The sequence below is a fragment of the Nicotiana tabacum genome, chromosome 8 (genome assembly GCF_000715075.1).
Source record: "Nicotiana tabacum cultivar K326 chromosome 8, ASM71507v2, whole genome shotgun sequence".
NCBI lineage: Eukaryota > Viridiplantae > Streptophyta > Magnoliopsida > Solanales > Solanaceae > Nicotiana > Nicotiana tabacum.
Window position 1 is genome coordinate 211,049,430 of NC_134087.1, and position 17,747 is coordinate 211,067,176.

General features: G+C 40.9%; 1 protein-coding gene across 1 annotated transcript; it reads left to right on the forward strand.

Moving 5' to 3' along the window:
* Positions 1-453: 453 nt before the first annotated feature.
* On the forward strand, positions 454-4,004 carry LOC142162621 (uncharacterized). Its single transcript, XM_075218871.1, has 3 exons — positions 454-861; positions 2,060-2,175; positions 3,458-4,004. Exons 1-3 carry the CDS (start codon positions 709-711, stop codon positions 3,771-3,773), a joined length of 585 nt encoding a protein of 194 aa, XP_075074972.1. The 5' UTR covers positions 454-708; the 3' UTR covers positions 3,774-4,004.
* The last annotated feature ends 13,743 nt before the right edge of the window (positions 4,005-17,747 follow it).

Sequence of the window (17,747 nt, forward strand, 5' to 3'; positions counted from 1 at the left end):
GCATCTCGACTAATTATACAAGATATATACTATCTACCCGAGGTATCGATACAATGCAAATTGAAAAGAATTACTAATATATTTTTGCCTCACCTATGAACTTAAATCTCATGATCTTAATCATTTTAAGAACTACCGGGTCACACTATTGAGTAGTTTATATTCATTTTTCTATATTAAATAAGTGGAAGGGGAGCTTTGGTGTAACTGATAAAGTTGCTGCCACGTGACCAGGAGGTCAGGGGTTCAATTCGTGGAAACAGTTTCTTATAGAAATGCAGGGTAAGGCTGCGTACAGTAGACCCTTGTGGTCCGACCCTTCCTCAGACCCCGCACATAGCGGGAACTTAGTGCACCGGACTGTCCTTTATATTAAATATGTGGAATGATGATAACTTATATATACTATAAAATGAGTAACATGAGTGGGGAATGCTTTTTGTATGCCAATAACTTTTAGGTCCTGAAATCTGCCAAGATTCAGAGCAAAGTTAAGACTTCTGCTTTTCAGGTGAGGGTACTATATTCTTTCTTTTTAATAGGGAAAATGACAATGATGTTGACGTGTATCTTTATTGATTGTTCTTTCACTTTTTTCATGACTATCATGTTCTGTAGCAAGAAACTGATCAGTATAAGCCAAGAACTTTCTTCTGTTTTATAACAGCAAATTGTCTGATTTTTTTCTGTTCTTGAGTTTGTGTAAAAATGGCTGGTATGCTTCCTGGTATTGAGCATGCTAGAAGGAGGAGATTTCATCAAAGAAGAAGTTGGTTGGATTCATCAAATACAAGGAAGTCCTCTTTTTGCATCTACACAAGCAACCATGATCAGTACCATCTTAGTTCAAGCTGTTCCAAGGTACTAGTAAATTCCTTTGACTACTACTGCTCCTTGTTAGTAGAAATTTTTTGTTTCCGTGTCACGTATAGGTATAGATTACATGTTCGAGCCGTGGAAGTAACCACTAATATTTGTATTAGGGTAGACGGTCTATATCACACCTCATGTGGTACAACCCTTCTTTGGACACTGCATAAATGAGAAATGCTTTGCGCACCTGTTGTTTTATACTTCAATGTCACACAAGAGGGGAGGGTGATTTGTGTGGTGTCCAATTTTTACGTGTACAGATTATAGAAGAATTTGGTTCTTCTATATGTTCCTTATACTACTATTGCGGAAATAATATATGGGGAAAGTAAAGAACACAAGTATTTTTACGTAAAAACACCCGGTTCAAAAGGTAAAAAAAAAAATCACGATCTACTACTCTGTAGGATTTTCCCCAACACTTCACTAAATCACTGAGCCAAAACAGCATTTACAAAATTCTTTGTAAACCTAAGGATTACCTCTAATCCCGTTGTGGCAACCATCATCTAACTGTTGCGACAATTTCAAGTTAACTCTAACTTGAATACTCAGAGTACCTAATACAATTGTTTCTAGATAAAGTTGAAAGGTATAATTTGAAAATATCTACTTCAATGAAACTAGAATAAAAGACAGACACTTGGAACTGGTTCTTCTATCTGGTTCATGTAGCTTCAGGTTCGCACACTTGAATCCCACGAGAATTGCTTGCAAAATGCCTTGTTATTTTATTCTCAACTCACGTTTAACTTCAGCTTTTGTGCATACCTAAAAAGTGAGAACATCCCGAAATATATAGAGTTAGTAAAATAGGAAATAACTGGAGTTCCAATGCTATACTCTTCCTTGTCGAGTTCCTTTGTCAATAATCAAAACAAACTCCACTTGGCCAACAACACCGGACTATTCATTTAATATTAGAAATAATTTACTAGTCAGATTAATCTGGATTTCTGTGCGTAGAGTCTACCAAAGAGTGAAACGCTCTTTACTAAGAATGGTTCTTCCTTTTTGGAGTTTGAGCTCGAAACCTCTAATTAACGGAGGAAGAATCTAACCCGGCTCACTAGTACTCTTGCCGGTGGTTGATAGAAAATTTTTGCAGCTGCATATTCAATATTTTATGTGGACAGAATAAGTTGATACTAATTCTTATGTCCTTATCTTAAAACTGAATTAACAGCAAAGAAGTGCAGCAAGCCATGTATACCAAGATGAGAAACTAGTTGAAATTGCTAGAGAAGCCAAGCAAAGGTTGGATGAAAAGCTAAGTGCACAATGGAAATCAGAAAAGAAGAGGTAAAAGTCCAAGTTTCCCCAACCCCTCTTTTTACCCTTTATCTACTTAAGCGGATAAATAATTTAAACTTGATGTGTTCAACATATTGTGCTAATGAAATATATGTTCAAAATTTGATTCTTGTAGTAAATTCAATACTAACTCTTTCACATATATATATATATATATATATTTATATTTCGTGTAGGGATGACAATAGGGCGGTGCGGGTTTAGACACATGCGGGGTGGTGCGGGTTTAGACACATGCGGGGTGGTGCGGGTGTAAACATATGTGGGTGTGGTACGGGTTAAAATAAAAAAAATTAAATCTATGCGGGTGCGGGTTTAAAAAATCATCAAAGAAGGAAACTCAACTTTTTGGCTTTCTAAAGATGAAATTGATTCCACGTAATATATTGAAGCAAAATAAAGTCTCATATTATTTGAACTTTGAACCCAATGCTTGAACGTCAAGTTCTTATTTTTTTATGACAAGTTCTGATAATGTAATATCTAATACATAATTATTAATTACTAAATTATTTATAAGGTAATTAATAATGAGAAATTAATTGGTAATTCGATATTAATGTTACTTAACCTTCTATCACATGTCACAAACTCACAATTATATTAACGTATGAATATTACAATGTCAATGTATATATATTACTTAATCCTTATTATTATATATTATACAATCAACTACAATTCCACAGGGCATAAATATTACTCCACATTAAATTCTATGATAAATCGAAACACGAGATTTTAATATGTTAAGATCATGACTTGATCTTACGTACTCTTAGTAAATATAGTATATACAAAATTTTGATATGGTAAGATCATGACTTGATCTTTCTCTTAGTAAATTATAGTAATATATCTTATTTTCACTTTTCCCCCCTTTCATTCTTGCATATACATAAAAGCAAATTAATCAATAATCATTAGTCACAAATCTTCGTGATACAATTTGAAACGAATTGACAGTGGAGACATTAGCTATGGCGAAAGATTTAAAACTAACAAAATGAAGAAAAACAGTTATGCGGGCTGGGGAGGGGCGGATGGACGCGGGTGTGGATGCGGGACGGGTGAACGCGGGTGCAATTGCAATGCGGGGCGGAGCGGGTTAAAATTTTGCGGGTTAAGAGAAAACCCGCACCCGCACCGCCCCGCACTGCTTGCCATCCCTAATTCCGTGTCAAAAATGTCAGATTAAGTTGAAGCGATCAGCCCATATTCATCTCACTTGCCACTGATTGCATATTTTATTTGTTGCAATGGAATCCAGGAGTACAATCAATAATAGGCCACAAAGGCAAGGATTGGTGGAGATTAAGCCAATATTGGGGATGAGTGATTTGCATAAAGAAGTGTTTAGATTAAAGAAAAGTGTGTCAAAGAGGTTTATCAATTGGGCAAAGCTGGGGTGGAAGTCTTTATTAGAACAAGATGAATGTGCCATTTGCTTGGACCAATATAGGAAGAGGGACAACCTCATACAATTGTCTTGTGCCCACAAGTTCCATTCCAATTGTTTGGTGCCATGGCTTGAGTTTAATTCGCATTGTCCTTGTTGCAGAATGGAAATCTTCATGACCATTTGATAATCTTCTCTGTATCGTACCAATTTTATCGGATGTTCACAAAGGACGTCGTAACTATCTATTAAGTAGAAAAGAAACAAGGAAAAAGAGGCTGCATCTTTCTATTTCGTGCTCGAAACTTGTAAAATAGTAATATCAAAGCTTTCTTGTTGTCAAGTTTAGTGATGTTGAGTAATTGAGATATTTTGTATGCATAAATTGTGGACTTAATTAAGATATAGAATTTGATCATTTCTACTAACTATCAGTTAATTAACACTTGATGTTTATAGCTACTCTCAATCACTTAAATCAAATGAGCTCTATTTTGGCACAAGATCGATTTCCTAGGACGAAATAAATTCTATTTATTTATATTATCAAGAACTGCATAACTTTTCCTATCTCAAAATATTTAAATTCAAAAATTTAAGAGAGCAATATCCGAAAATTCAAAGTTAGGTGAAGAGATAGTCATACTCCAAATTAGGGGTATACATGGACCGGGTTGATTCGGTTTTTATTAAAACCGAACCAAACAAACTATATCGGTTTGGATTGGTTCAGTTTTGTCGAGTTTTTCGGATTTTCGAGTTTTTTTGTTACATGAATATTATTTCAATCTTACTTTGTTAAAATTATAGATAAAGCTTTGATAAGTGAATATATGTTTAGTAAATATGAAAAAAAATTGACAAACATATGATATATTAAAAGATTCTAATTGGAGAATTTTTTTAGTAACACATGATAGTTATTTTCTTAGTCGTCTAACAATAATTTTTCGTTAATTTACGCTTTCAAGGTTAATACATGAGAGGATCCCAAATATTTCTACATTTTCTAAAGAAAATTCACTATAAAGTCTTAAAAATATAAATAAAATCTATATATTTATATGTCGGTTTGGTTCAGATTTTTTTACTCAATACCAAACCAAGTCAAATCAAACCTAATCGGATTTTTTAGTCGGTTTGGTTTAAGTTTTCGATTTGGTGCGGTTTTTCGGTTCGGTTTGAACACCCCTACTCCAAATTTCGTCATCTTTCTGAAACGGAGGAAACACTACTTTTTCATTATATTTTATACACGATAGAAAAACACATTAATCTAACCATATTTAACTTTTACCTTTAAGTTTTAAACTGATTTATTAAAAGAACCGAGCTCAAAAAATACAAACTAGACTAGTTTATGGCTTTATGCCGACTTAGTAGAGTAATTCCAACATGTCTTAAAGAGCTATTTACTTCTAAATGAGAAATATGATCCTATGAACCATATTTCCAGATTTTTAAGACTGATATGGCTTGCCTTAAAAAAAATACGAATTCATATTATCATATATAAAACTAATACCGGACTATAGATTAGTTTATACTTTGAACCAAATATTCTGACTTAAAACAATTAAAATCATAAGGAAATAAAATTTTAAAATCGATAAAAGAGGCAGATCACCAAAGGTTGTGATGAAATAAATATAATTCTTATATTCGTAATTATAAGTCTAAGATTCGACATAATGAGCGTTTCCTCTTTTAACAACGTTAGGCATTTCGAATCTGAATTAATCGTGTTTCAAAGTTGAGATAATATACTTCAAAAATTACAAGTCTAAGTGTGACGATCCGGCCAGTCGTCTCATGAGTTACCGCTTCATTTCCCCCATTTCTACTTTATTATGCTTCGTTATTCGTGTTTTATGTGATCGAGTTGAGTAGTTTGCGTTCGGAGAGGATTTGGTAAGAATGAAACACTTAGTCTCTTTTAAGAAGGTTTAAGTTGGAAAAGTCAACCTGATGTTGACTTGTGAGTTAGAGGGCTCGGATGTGAGTTCTGATGGTTCGTTTAGATTCGGGGGTGATTTATGACTTAGGAATGTGATCGGAATTATTTTTGGAGGTCCGGTGTAGAATTAGGCTTGAATTGGCGATGTTAGTATTTTGGCGATTTCCGGTGGGTAGGTGAGATTTTGATCTGAGGGTCGGAATGAAATTCTGAGAGTTGATGTAGCTTCGTTATGTCATTTGTGATGTGTGTGCAAAATTTCAGGTCATTCGGACGTGGTTTGGTTAAGTTTTTGATCGAAAGCGTATTTCGGAAGTTTTTAGAAAACTTAGGCTTGAATTCAATGTGAATTGATGGATTTGATGTTGTTTGAGGTGTTTTGATGATTGGAGCAAGTTTGAATGGGGTTTTAGGATGTGTTGGTGCTTTTGGTTGAGGTCTCGGGAGCCTCGGGTGAGTTTCGGGTGGTCAATCGGACCACTTTTGAGTTTAGAAAGTTGCAGAAAAATTGATCTCAGCAGTTGCAACAATTTATCTCTTCGCATTTGCATAAGGGTCCTCGCGTTCGCGAAGAATAAGTGGAGGAAGGTGTGAAATTGGCCTTCGCGTTCGCGAGGCAGGCCACGCGTTCGCGAAGGGGAGTGATCTTGGTGCATTGCGTTCGCGAGGGGTACTGTCGCGTTCGCATAGAAGGATTCGAGTCAGGGGATTAGAAGTGAAATTGTGCTTCGCGTCCGCAGGTGTAATGTCGCGTCCGCGAAGGATCGCCTAGGCAAAACATCACATTCGCGAGTCTTATGTCGCGATCGCGTAGAAGGAAAATCTGGTCAAGATAAGTTTTGCATCGCGAACGCGAGAGTTTGACCGCGTTCGCGAAGAAGGAAAGTCAGAACTGGGCAGAAAGTTCATAAGTTATTTCATCCGCGATTTTGAGTTATTTTTCCACCATAGTTGATCATTTTGAGAGCTCTTTGAGGGAGATTGAAGATGGATTCAAGGAGAAGTGATTGGAGGTAAGATTTATGAACCTAAAACGTGATTCTACTGTGAAATTAACCTAGAAATTCATGGAACTTAAGCTAAAAATAGAAGAACTAGGGCTTGGAATTTTGGACTTTTGAATTGGGATTTGAAGGACCATTTGAGGTCGGATTTGAGAACTTTTGATATGTATGAACTCGTGGAAGGATAAGGAACCCATTATTGTAAAATTTTTGAGTTTCGAGAAGTGGGACCGGGGTTCGGGTTTTGCTATTTTCGGGATTTTTGATATTTTTCGATTGTTTTCGCTTGGGCTTTGTTCCCTTAGCATATTGTGACGTATTCGTTCTGCTTTTGGATAGATTCGACGCGCGTGGAGACCATTTCGAGGGGCAATGGCGTCGCGAGCTAGAGTTGTAGCTGGTTCGAAGTGAGTAATGGTTGTAAATGATGTCCTTAGTGTTTGAAACCCCGGATTGCACATCGTAGTGCTATATTGAGGTGAGACACGCGCTGGATGATGAGTGTGGGGTCTTTTACTACTGGGGATTGAGACTTGGTCCGTCCTGACTGATGATTTTATGGCGTATTTGACTGAAACTTATTTGTTATCGTCATGATTTGGGGCTAATTGTCATATTTGGGCTTCGTGCTAACTATTTGAACCCTTCGGGGATTTTGACTGATTTTTCCTCACTATACTTGTTAAAAATCATATCCTTGGTCATGTTTCTATCTGTTTTAAACGATTCGAGCCGGTTTTATCATACTATTCCTAAATGAGAGGAATTTGTGGGCTGAGATCCCTATCTTCTATTATTGTGCCCGAGAGGTTGTGAGGTTAATGATTGAGAGGGGTTGAAAACCCAATGGTGGGGATATTATGTATGTTATGGATCGGGCTGCACGCCGCAGTAATACTTATATGGATCGGGTTGCACGCCGCAGCAATATAGCGCTTGGGCTGTAGGAGCCCCTCCGGAATCTGCACACCCCCAGTGAGCGCAGTCGACTATCTATATGGATCGGGCTGCACGCCGCATCGATGTACGGATCGGGCTGCACGCCGCAGCGCTTATTCTAATTTCTATTATTATGAGAGATATATGGGTCGAGAGCTGAGAATGAGCACTAAGTGATGAGAGTGAGCCCGAGGAGCTGATACTGTTCTGAGTGGTTGACATTGTGCCCGAGGGGTAGATTTCTACTTGTTATTTACCTGCTAAATTACCCGTTTTACCTGATTTAAAAAGATTTCACTTGACTTCTTCACTGATTTACTACTTTAAGTGATTTTTACTGCTTGATATAGAATTGCTTTGTGCCTTTACGTGTTTTCTTGCTTTTAGCCATTATTTATGATTATTACTCATTGAGTCGGAGTACTCACATTACTCCCTGCACTGTGTGTGCAGATACAGGCATCGCAGAGTCTGCTCCTGAGTGTTGATCCTCCCAGTCCAGGCAGTGATTTCGGAGACTACGAGGTAGTTGTTGGCGTCAGCAGCCCTCGTGCCTCCCTTATCTTACTATTTTTATGTCCTTGAACTTCTGTATCGGATTTCATATCTAGTAGACTGGTATCCGGATTTATTAGTCGCTCATGACTTGTGACACCCCGGTTTGGGCTGTGTCGGAATGGTTTCTACTGTTGTTATCATTACTTCCGCAAAATATAGTTATTATCATGTTTTAGAACTATTTATGGTATTTAACTGTTTAAATGAGGTGTTCTGTTTTGGTCTGGCTGGCCTTGTCCTTACGATAGGCGTCATCACGACCGAGTTCGGGGTTAGGGTCATGACAAGTTGGTATCAGAGCCTAGGTTACATAGGTCTCACGAGTCATGAGCGAATTTAGTAGAGTTTCGTGGATCGGTACGGAGATGTTTGTATTTATCCTCGAGAGGCTGCAGAACCTTTTTAGGAAAAACTTCATATTCTTGAAATTCTTGTCGTGCGACCTTGTTGATCCGGAAATTAAACTTCTGTTATTCTTTTCTCTCATAGATGGTGAGGACGAGCTACCGGACGAGGTGGACGACCACCAGTGCCACCCACTGAGGCCACTAGAGGCCGTGGACGCAGTCGTGGTCTTGGCAGAGGCAGAGCAGCGAGGGCAGCACCTGTTGATCCACCAGCTGCCCCAGCTCCGGATCAGGCTCCAGCAGCACCAGTTCAGGCACCAGTTGTGCCCATCGTGATCCCGGGTCTACAGGAGGCCTTGGCATAGATCTTGACAGTTTGCACTGGCTTGGCTCAGGCAGTTTCAGCCACTACAGCAGCAACAACTAATTCACAGGCCGGGGGAGGTAGTTAGACCCTCGCTGCTCGCACACCTGAGCAGGTAGTGCAGGGACTACAGACATCGGGGGCACCTCTAGCCCAGCTGGTTGCACCAGCTCAGGAGTTTGTTGTGCTAGTTATGCCGGATGATGAGTAGCATCGTCTTGAGAGGTTTGGTAGACTCCAGCCTCCGTCATTCAGTGGTGCTAAAGGCGAGGATGCCCAGGGTTTTCTAGATAAGTGTCAGCGGATGCTCTGTACAGTAGGGATTTTTGAGTCTAGTGGTGTGGCATTTACCACCTTTCAGTTTACTAGGGTTGCCTTCACTTGGTTGGAGGCGTATGAGAGGTGTAGGCCTGTGGGAGCAACGCCCCTCACTTGGCAGCAGTTCTCCACTCTCTTCTTGGAGAAGTATGTACCGCAGTCCCGCAGAGAGAAGCTGCGTACACAGCTTGAGTGGTTGCGATAGGGGGATATGACTGTGTCACAGTATGAGTCGAGGTTTTCTGAGTTGGCTCCTCATGCCGTTTGGATGGTTCCGATAGATCGTGAGAGGATCAGGAGACTTGTTGATGGCCTTAACTATCATCTTTGTATTCTTATGACCCAAGAGAGGGTGTTGGGTGCTACATTCAAGGAGATGGTTGATATCGCTCGCGAGATTGAGACGGTTCACCGTCAGGATCGAGAGGAGAGGAGGCCAAGAGGCCTCGATGATCGGGCAGTTATAGTGGTGCTCCTTCGAGGGGCCAGTTCCAGCATGGTAGAGGTCGTTCTTTCAGGCCCGCTCAGTCGGCCCGTCCAGAGTATCACGAGGAATCTTCGGGTCATGGTCATCATGGATCTCAGCGGGGCCAGTCATCACTCAGTGCCCTACCAACCTAGAACTCATCACGTGCCCCATCAATCCAGGGTTCTTCCATGCCAGGTCCTTCTACTAGTCATTCCGATGCCAGGGGTTCCATTCAGTCCCCATCTCTAGCACCGGGTAGTTGTTATGAGTGCGGAGAGTTTGGACATATGAGGAGGCAGTGCCCTCGACTTCGTGATGGTCAGCTTTAGCAGAGGGGTCAGCCCTCGACTTCTGCTCTAGTTACTTTACCACCCGCCCAGCCAGCTAGGGGTGGGGGTCAGGCAGCCAGGGGTCGCCCTAGAGGGGGAGATCGATCAGGCAGTGGCCAGACTCGTCTTTATGCTATTCCAGGTAGGAAGATGTTGTTGCTTCAGATGTTGTCATTACAGGTATTGTTTCAGTCTGCCACAGAGATGCCTCTGTATTATTTGATCCTGATTCCACTTTTCCTATGTGTCATCATACTTTGCTCGTTATTTGGGTACGCCCCTTGAGTTTCTTGTTTTACCTGTTCATGTATTTACCCCGGTGGGTGATACAGTTGTTGTAAACCGTGTGTACCGGTCATGTGTGGTGACTTTTGGGGGTCTGGAGACCTGAGTAGATCTATTGCTATTGAGCATGGTGGATTTTGATGTCATTTTGGGCATGGATTGGCTATCTCCATATCGTGCTATTCTAGACTGTCATGCTAAGACAATCACTTTGGCTATGCCGGATGTACCGCGGATCAAGTGGCGTGGTGTGACTGATTATGTTCCCAGTAGAGTGATATCTTTCTTGAAGGCCCAGTGTATGGTTGGGAAGGGTTGCCTTTCATATTTAGCGTTTGTAAGGGATGTGGGAGCTGAGGCTCATAGCATTGAGTCTCAACCAGTGAGCACATCCCCGGAGGTGAGAAGAGAAAGGTTTCGGCACAGTTTATATACAGTTCAAATAATATCAAAGCGGTAACAGCAACATTTAGCACATTAGTCTCAAAAACATGTAATAATCAGATAATAAATAAAGCCAAATAATAACAATTATTCTAAGCTCGACTTCTTAACCCTGAACCATTGGTTCTGGGTTTTATGTCCCCAGCAGAGTCGCCAGAGCTGTCACACCTCCTTTTTCCGCACCCGAGAGGGCGCAAGGGAGTTTTTTCCAATTAAAGGACAATCGAAACGGGATTGGTTTAATTATTTCAGAGTCGCCACTTGGGAGATTTAGGGTGTCCCAAGTCACCAATTTTAATCCCGAATCGAGGAAAAGAATGACTCTATATTACAGTCTGCGTACCAGAAATCCGGATAAGGAATTCTGTTAACCCGGGAGAAGGTGTTAGGCATTCCCGAGTTCCGTGGTTCTAGCACGGTCGCTCAATTGTTATATTCGGCTTAATTATCTTATTTTATACAAATATGAACTTGTGTGCAAATTTTATCTTTTAACCGCTTTCATAATTATTATTATTTTTACAAGGAATTGCAACGTCGTGAAAACATACCTCGAATCACGTTACATCAATGTACACGTGATTGTTGACATATCTCGACTTGGTTGAGATTTGGATTCGGGTCACATAAATGTGCACCCGAGTTAAGGAAAATAAACTATTAAAGGCGCGCTTAAAGCAACTAGCGTATTGTTATTTTGGGGAAAGCCATGAAATTCGCTAAACGGCATGTCCCGAATTCTAAGTATTTTTATACATATACATTTAGAGGTCCCCGCACTTTGTACATCTTTGTTTGTCGAGGCTCGTCTCATTCCTTATGAAAAGAATTTGCAACGTCGTGGAAATGCATCTCAGACCACGCCACAATCAATGTACCCGTGATTAGAGACACATTTCGATTCCGTTGAGATTCGGATTTGGGTCACATAAATGTGCACCCGAGTTTAAGGAGATAACATTATTAAGTACGCGCTTAAAGAGACTATCGCGTTATTATTCTGGGAGGGCCATGAGATTTGCTAAACGACCCATCCTGGAAACTGAATGCTTCGATAATATACATTTAACGAGGGCCCCGCAGCTTGCGTGTTTTTATTTATTTGTCGAGGCTCATCTCGTTCTTATTTTAAAAGGGTATCCTATAGCAACTACGTTTCTTGTCGCGTTTGTCTCTACTAATCGAAAACAATAGATAGTCCTAATTAATTACATGCTTGCAAGTTATCTATAACAGAATTCCGAGTGCTTGCGCAAAATCAGAAGCATGGCCACGTACACAGTCAGCCGAGCAAAAATTAAAGGCCCAAATCTAGCCCACGCGTGATGGGCCAGACCTAGGCCATTGTTTGTCTGGTGCAGGCCTGCTTGGTCTGTTTTGACCTGGGCTCAACCTTCGTGGGGTTGAGATTGCAAACCCTGTGTTCTTTGTCTTAAAACATGGTTTAACAGTTATATATGGCAATTTATTGGAAAGGAAAGAACTTAACTAGTAGTGTACGATTTTCATGCTTGGCATACATTACAGACTTATACTACACCATTGAACTAAATCTGAGATACAACCTACTGCCTTGGGCATACTCTTATCACCAACCTATATACACAGTCTAACATTCAACTACCATACATTGACATTTATTAGGCATGAAGACTATCTCTAGCATCCAAAACAAGAATGTAAACTATTACACATTACATGAATATTTAATGTAACAATCTATGTATAAAAGACATTCTTCAGGACTTTTCATTTGTATTCATGCTCAATTTTTCCAATTACATTTGGCAGTGCATTGGTTGTGTACCTGGCATAGAGGACAAAGAAGAAAGGAATGATCAGCTGGGCAATATGCAATAAACACAGCAACAGCAGATACACAGCAACCACACAGCAACAAACCAAACCCACAAGTGTTTTCCACAGTCCACAGACAACCAACAACAATTTCCAGAACAAAGAGAACCAGCAGATGGTCGAGCACCAAACAAGTAATCCCAGAAAAGAGTAATAAGATGCAGCCAAGAAAACCCAGAATGTTCAATGCAGTAACAACATAAAATCAATAACCACAAAAGCTGAGCAAACAGCCAACAACAATCAGCAAAGACAGCTTGAGCAACTTGAACTCTTACACAGTTTTCAAATGATACTCATTCACAGTATTCTGAAATCTCTTTCTGTTTTGTTTTTTCCTTTTTTTTTCTGAAGACTAAATGTCCAGCCCTTTTTTAGTTCTGCAACAGCTTATTTATAAGCCAACAACCCAGTGCAGTCAAGCTGCCTGGATCCTGCCAGTTGCAATCTGCCCATACCCCTTAACTCCCCATGCCTAAAGGCATCTTTCTCGGTAAACTTAATCAGCCCCCCATGCTTTGTCCTATTGCTCTAATCAAGGATTATGGGTGCAATAAAGTATTCATTTGAACCCATGCTCTTATGTTTTGTTCCCCATTGTTAATAGTATTTTAATTAACACTTGACATATTCTTAAGTTAAACCCCTAATCAGACTTTGTCTTATGCCAAAACTACCCTTAACCTGGCATGTTACTGTATTACCATAACTCTTAATAATTAGTATATAAACCTCTTTGATTTCAGCTAACTACTGACTACTTAACTTAAACTCAATGCTGCCTTCAGGTGAATCTGTTAGCTTTCCACAGTTAACAATCAATTTTCAGCCTAAATTCAAGCCAATGATTCCAATTTAATCAAACAGGGGTGCCAATTAAAGGGTACAAGTTGGTCATGCCGACACAAGTAACACCAACAAGAAACAGGCATAGTAATCAATACTGAAATGCAACTCCTGATTTTCTAATCTTTCAAGTGAATTTAGTTGACGACGCTTATTTAAACGACTACGCGAACTATAATATACAGCAAACAACCAACAAAATCAACAAACAAATCAACTTTAAACTCAAAATGTACACACAGGGATAGACGAGTCAGAAACCAAAACAAACCAGAACATGTACGACAGATAGAGTTTAAGATGACAAAATAAAAAAGGGAAAATACCTCCGGGACCTTAAACTAAGACTGACTCAATGCTCGAACTCGGGCCAGGTGATTTTGGGGTCTAATGGACTTTAACCGAAGCGTTCTCAACTGAGAACACTTCGGTAAAAGTCTGCTAGGCCCTGATCCTGCCACTGATTCGGACAAAAACCCATAGATCTGAATCCTAGGGCTCTTGAGGTTCGATTTGGGAACCGTTCAATTCCAGTCAGATTCGAACAGAACCAAAGCCATTCAGGGGGTGAGGGAGGTCAGGAGGGGCTGTGGTGTGAGTTTGGGGCCAATCGGTGTAGATCTGGTTTTTGCTCGAATCTTCGTTTGAAGATTCGAGAAGCTACGGGTTGATTCGAGGTGAACGGTTAACAGATTCATGTTCAGGGTGGTTGGGTGCATCGGGGATGTTATTTTGGTGGTCATCGGAACTGTGGTTACCGGGCTCACGGGGGGAAAACCTAGGCTGCTAGGGTTTGAGAGGAAAGGGGTCCTATGGAAGATGGTGAACAGTGGCTGAAGGGGGGTTTGGTTTGGGGGCGTGGGGTGTAATGGAGAGTTTATATATGTATTGAGGGTTTAAATCCTGGCCGTTGGATCAAGTGAGATCAAGGGCCAGGATCTACTCATTGAAGAGAGACGACGTCGTTCGGGGGCTGATAGTGGGTTAAGACCGGGTAGGGGATTGGATCGGGTCATGTTGACGGGTTTAGAGGAGGGCCTGGATCCGTTGGATCAATGGGGTTGGACGGCTTAGATCATCTTGCCTGAAACGGCGTCGTTTGGGTAAACGAGCAGTCTGATCAAGACCGTCCGTTTGAATCAGATCAACGGTTCTAACAGGGGTATTGATACGATGTCGTTTGGGGTCCTGCTGGGGCAGCCTGGGTTGGGCTTGGTCTTGCATTGGCTTTGGGCCTCATTTGGGGTCCAAACCGATTCCTTTCCTTTTTTTAATTTCAACAAATTAACCAAAAATTCCTAAAAACAATGCAAATAATTAAAATGAACCTACACACATATTGGGTAACACCTACAACAATAAACACACATATTAGAATTTTTTAAAAATGGTTAAATCACAGCCTAGAGTAAAAGCTGCATATTTTTTGTGAATTTTCTCTTAAAACCGGACTACGGCCTGATTACACACGGCGTTCTTATTTTTTGTGTTTTTGTAAGATTAATTGCAACACGGGCCGAACCATAAATGACTAGCAGCACATGTCCCGTGAAAATTGTACCGCGATGCCATTTATTATTTTTGATTTCTTTTGGAGTGATTGCTCGTGGAGCAAAAATCACGTGCTTACAGCTGCCCCTCTTTGCCCGAAGACACGAAGGGTTTTCGCGCAAAGACAAAGTGGGTGATTTTGCTCGTCTGAGTACTCCGTGTGAAGCATTTTTGGAAAAGATTTGACCGAACCTTTGCTTCAGAGGTTTCCTACATATCCTGGGCTGAACAGGAATCAGGTCAATGTAGTTCGGGGAATTTTGGTAGTTGGGACTACCGTGCGATTGTAGTGCTTGCTGCTGTTGTGCGTTGTTGCATGCTGCTGTAGGATGCTACCGCTCACCGATCTCCTTGTTACATTGTTCTAAAAGGAAAAACAAGAAGCTAAGCTAGACTATGGAACATGAGATCTCATCCATCTTCAACTTGTTCTTGTTGCCTTGCTTTCTTGTCGGCTAACGCTTTCCTCTGATGCCCTTATTTTGTGAACTTGGGGGATGATGCTGGTCCTTCGCCTTTTCTGGATGCCAATTTTCATCACTTTGCTTGATTTGCTGGGAACATGGCTTTCTTCTTTAAATCTTTCAATGGTTTCTTCAGTGGTTTGGCTTCCTTCATTAAAATTGTTATATAGGGCATGCTACAACGTTCCCAAACTGCTTCTTCTGAGACGCGTTCCTTCTTCCTTTTGAATCGCGCGCTTGCTTTTGCAGCTTTCTGCTTCTTGGCGCTGGGGATTTTATTGTTTCCTGCTTGGGGGATCTCTGTTGTACCCTTCCGCCTTCAGGTGGGGTTACTGATTCCAAAATCTAGAGCTAAAAAGTATTCCCGCATTTTACTGGTGGGCGACCTAGAACTTAAATGTATTCCCGCATTATACTGGTGGGCGACCTAGAACTTAAATGTATTCCTGCATTATACTGGTGGGCGACCTAGAACTTAAATGTATTCCCGCATTATACTGGTGGGCGACCTAGAACTTAAATGTATTCCCGCATTATACTGGTGGGCGACCTAGAACTTAAATGTATTCCCGCATTATACTGGTGGGCGACCTAGAACTTAAATGTATTCCCGCATTATACTGGTGGGTGACCTAGAACTTAAATGTATTCCCGCATTAGCGACCTAGAACTTAAATGTATTCCCGCATTATACTGGTGGGCGACCTAGAACTTAAAAGTATTCCCGCATTATACTGGTGGGCGACCTAGAACTTAAAAGTATTCCCGCATTATACTGGTGGGCGACCTAGAACTTAAATGTATTCCCGCATTATACTGGTGGGCGACCTAGAACTTAAATGTATTCCCGCATTATACTGGTGGGCGACCTAGAACTTAAATGTATTCCCGCATTATACTGGTGGGCGACCTAGAACTTAAATGTATTCCCGCATTATACTGGTGGGCGACCTAGAACTTAAATGTATTCCCTCGTTATACTGGTGGGCGACCTAGAACTTAAATGTATTCCCGCATTATACTGGTGGGCGACCTAGAACTTAAATGTATTCCCGCATTATACTGGTGGGCGACCTAGAACTTAAATGTATTCCCGCATTATACTGGTGGGCAACCTAGAACTTAAATGTATTCCCGCATTATACTGGTGGGCGACCTAGAACTTAAATGTATTCCCGCATTATACTGGTGGGCGATCTAGAACTTAAATGTATTCCCGCATTATACTAGTGGGCGACCTAGAACTTAAATGTATTCCCGCATTATACTGGTGGGCGACCTAGAACTTAAATGTACTTTGAAATTGTTTCCCCGTTCTTCCGAGAAAATTTTTGATAATCGGCAGAAATTTTTCTGCCCCGGTTTTTGGTGACTTCCCTGGCGTTGCATCTCGCTGCCATCATCAATCCTTTGTTTTCCTGCAGCAGACAAAAGGATCTAATTAGTTTTAATCGTGGTGGTAGAGGGTGCCTTTCCGGCGGATGATTTTTCCTCTCTTCCCTTTTTCTTGCTCTATGTCCCCATAATTGGTTAGTGGACGAAATTGCCTGCTGGGGGTCTCTAGCCTGCTGGGGCTGGTTTTCAATTTGTTCCCTTTTCTGCTTTCTCTTTAAGCACATGCTGTGGGAATCTGCTTTTACTCCCGAAACCATTCCCTTTGGGAGCTTACTTCCTCCAAAACTGCGAGGCACGATTATTGCATTGCCTGGGGTCGGCCTTTAAGACTGTTTGTGTTATCCTGCATTGGATGAATTCCCCTTCGGTCTCTGGTAGTAAGCTTTGAAAAATCCTTTTCAAGACAAATTTTAGGAAGAGAAATAAAAGCTAGAAAAGGAGAAAATCTTTCTGAACCAATATTTGGTGGGGAGAAGAAACTCAGAAGAACTTATCTGGAGGACATGACTGGTCCCCGTGATCATGACGTGCACCATAGATTCCCGACCCAGTCTATTTGTATCAATCGATTTGCCCGATGGTTTGACTTGTTGGGGATGATAAATGACTGTCCATTTCGTTGCGAATGTGGTCGCTTTTTGTTGATCTGTATTGTCGCCTCATAGTGCCTTTCGAGGGGTTTTCACCAATGAGACTCTCTCTTTTCTCTCATCTCCTGGCGCCTTATGGTGCCTGTGAAGGTTTTCACCAATGAGACTCTTTCATTTCATATCTCTCATCTTACGTCGCCTTTCGGTACCTGTGAAGGTTTTCACCGATAAGACTCTCTCGTTTCATATCTCTCATCTTACGTCGCCTTTCAGTGCCTGTGAAGGTTTTCACCGATAAGGCTCTCTCATTTTATTTCTTCATTGAAGAATCGGGGTGTTATCGATACGACCCTCTCTTCTGGAGATCCCTTTGACCATCAATTCAATCCCAGTCTTATGATCTCTTCTTTGCTGGGGATTGGTGTATTATTCTCGGCTTTATTT

Bases quoted from the DNA above. Each gene is read 5' to 3' on its own strand.
- LOC142162621 (XM_075218871.1), top strand. From the start codon at position 709: ATGGCTGGTATGCTTCCTGGTATTGAGCATGCTAGAAGGAGGAGATTT. The intron at 862-2,059 runs GTACTAGTAAAT...CTGAATTAACAG, and splicing joins TTAGTTCAAGCTGTTCCAAG to CAAAGAAGTGCAGCAAGCCA. The intron at 2,176-3,457 runs GTAAAAGTCCAA...AATGGAATCCAG, and splicing joins TGGAAATCAGAAAAGAAGAG to GAGTACAATCAATAATAGGC.